The sequence below is a fragment of the Frankliniella occidentalis genome, unplaced genomic scaffold, assembly GCF_000697945.3.
Source record: "Frankliniella occidentalis isolate FOCC.00 unplaced genomic scaffold, Focc_3.1 Scaffold9, whole genome shotgun sequence".
Taxonomy (NCBI): domain Eukaryota; kingdom Metazoa; phylum Arthropoda; class Insecta; order Thysanoptera; family Thripidae; genus Frankliniella; species Frankliniella occidentalis.
This window is the reverse complement of record NW_026267139.1, coordinates 3,152,548-3,154,834: the sequence shown is the minus strand read 5'-3', so window position 1 is coordinate 3,154,834 and position 2,287 is coordinate 3,152,548. Positions and strand designations below refer to the sequence as shown.

The window sequence follows — 2,287 nt, the reverse complement described above, 5'->3', positions numbered from 1 at the left end:
TGTTTTTGGAAAAATTTCAAATTTTTATCCGGAAAAATTTTAGACTTTAAAATCTGTAGGCGGGAGATTCAAAACAAATTCCGCGTGCAGGCTGGAGTACACGGAGCGCTTCATCAAGGAGGCCCTGCGCCTGTTCCCGCCCGTGCCTCTGACGGGCCGCCAGGTGCACCGCGACACGACGCTGGCCTCGTACCGGCTGCCCGCCGGCACCACGCTGCTGCTCAACGTGTTCGGCGCGCACCGCGACCCGCTCCACTGGCCCGACCCGCTGCTCTTCGACCCGGACCGCTTCCTCCCGGAGCGCGTGCGCGGCCGCCACCCCTGCGCCTACGTGCCCTTCAGCAGCGGCGCCCGCAACTGCATCGGCTCGAGGTACGCCATGATGAACCTCAAGGCGTTCCTGGCGACCGTGCTGCGGGCGCTGCGCGTGGACCGCGCCGACGACCCCTACACCGACATCCACCAGCTGCCGCTCACCGCCGACCTCAGCCTCCGCATCGTGGGCGGGCCGAGGGTCGTGTTTGCGCGCAGGGCGGAGGAGGCCATGTGAATCCGAAGTGGGAAAGAAACAAACAAAAACAAGGGTTGAAAGCCCTGGAAAATTTCTGAAAAATTTCTAGAGAAAATTTCTGGAAAATTTCTGGAGAAAATTTCTGGAAAAGGCGGAAAATTTCCGGGGAAAAAATGAAAAACCTTTCCAGATTTAGGAAAGTTTTCCGTTATTTTCCGTATATTTTCAGAAAGTTCAGAAATTTTCCGGAAAATTTGGGAAATTTCCAACCCTAACAAAAACAGACGATACTTCCGTCCCGCGGCCGTGTGGAAGTGTCGCAACCCAACATGATTACTTTTGTTTTGGAGGAGGGTGTCCTCCACAACGAATGTTTGACAGGGGGACGTTAGCGCCTGCAACGCGCCGGGTAGGCAAACCCGCCAGGCAGCTGTGCGCAGACGGCGGCCCGCCTAGAGCGCCCTAACGCTCCCTCACTTTGTGCGGCCACATCTGACGGTCCGAATGGTCTGCTTTGGCCCGACCAGTCAGAGGGGACGACACGGAAAGACAAAAATCAGTAAAAGTGTTTGGGGTTTGGTCGTGTTCGCTTTCCGTTTCACCTCCGGTCTGTCACTGCCGGTAGCAGTGTGTGGTGTGCGGCAGCTAAGAACGCAACTTTAGCCAGTGACTTTGCCCGCACAAACCCTGCAGCCTCACGGAGCAGAAAACTGATTTTACATTGTGTGTCTTTTAATAAAAACACGATTTCAAAACTGAAGTCTGCGCCAACTCTTTTAAACACGATGCGCGTATAATGGCCATAACCTAACCTAACTACGCGCCAGCCTGACCTTTCTTCCTCCAGGACGCCGGCATGTGTGCGGAGGGGAGGGGGGGGGAGGGCAGCTGATGAACAGGTGGGGGGCAGGTGGAGGTCAGCGACCAGAGTGGTGGTCCGCGCTGGGCTCTGGCCGCGGGTGTCGGACTCGGGTCGGGCTCAGAAGGAGCCAGGCCTCGCCCCGAGGAGGCCGCCGACTCCTACCACGACGACGACCACGACGACGCGCCGCGCAGACTCCATGCTCCTCGCGGAGTATCGGCCGCGCCCGCACCGAGTCGCCGCCGCCTCCGCCGGCTCCGCCGCCGCCGCGCTGCACCCGGAGTCCGTTCCGTCCGCTCCCCGTCCGGCATGCGGATCACATTCCTGCGGAGGCCGGCCATGGCGGCGGAGTGGGTATCGCGCGCGCTGCTCGCGCTGCTCGCCGTCGCTTCCGTCGCGCCCCTGAAGGCCATCGACCAGGCCAACGCCACCTTCGACGTTGGCGACCTGCACGACGAGGGTAAGCGGTGGTGGGGTGTGTCTACACGGTGCTGACTCTTAGGGTTGGAAACACTGAAAAATTTACGGAAAATTTCCGGAAAAAAATATGAAAATGTCCGAGACGTGAAAAAAAAATCCGGTATTTGCCGGAATTTTAAGGAATTTTTTTGGAAATTTCCCGGAAATTTTTTGGAAATTTTCCTGGAAAATTTTGTAAATTTCCAACCCCTCCTGACTGTGGTCTGTCCTAGGCGAGCGCTGCTTCCACCTGCGGCACCGCCGGGCGGGCACCTGCGTCTACATGAACGCCTGCCCCACGGTGTACGCCGAGGCGGACCGGCTCATCTTCCCCCAGATCTGCGGCTGGTCCACGGGCAGGGGCCTGGTGCCCAACGTGTGCTGCGTGAGCGTGACCCCGCCACCCACCGCGGCGCCCACGACGGCACCCTCCCCCAATCCCCCAACCTACCCCA

At 58.9% G+C, this 2,287-nt stretch overlaps 1 protein-coding gene across 1 annotated transcript in view; it reads left to right on the top strand.

The window, feature by feature from the left end:
* LOC127752325 (cytochrome P450 4V2-like) overlaps positions 1-1,287 on the top strand; it is a 4,229-nt gene extending 2,942 nt beyond the window's left edge. Inside the window, exon 2 of the mRNA XM_052277288.1 lies at positions 44-1,287. Within this exon, the coding sequence (XP_052133248.1) occupies positions 44-550 (507 nt within the window). The 3' untranslated portion in view covers positions 551-1,287. The remainder of the gene's footprint in view (positions 1-43) is intronic.
* Positions 1,288-2,287: the final 1,000 nt, after the last annotated feature.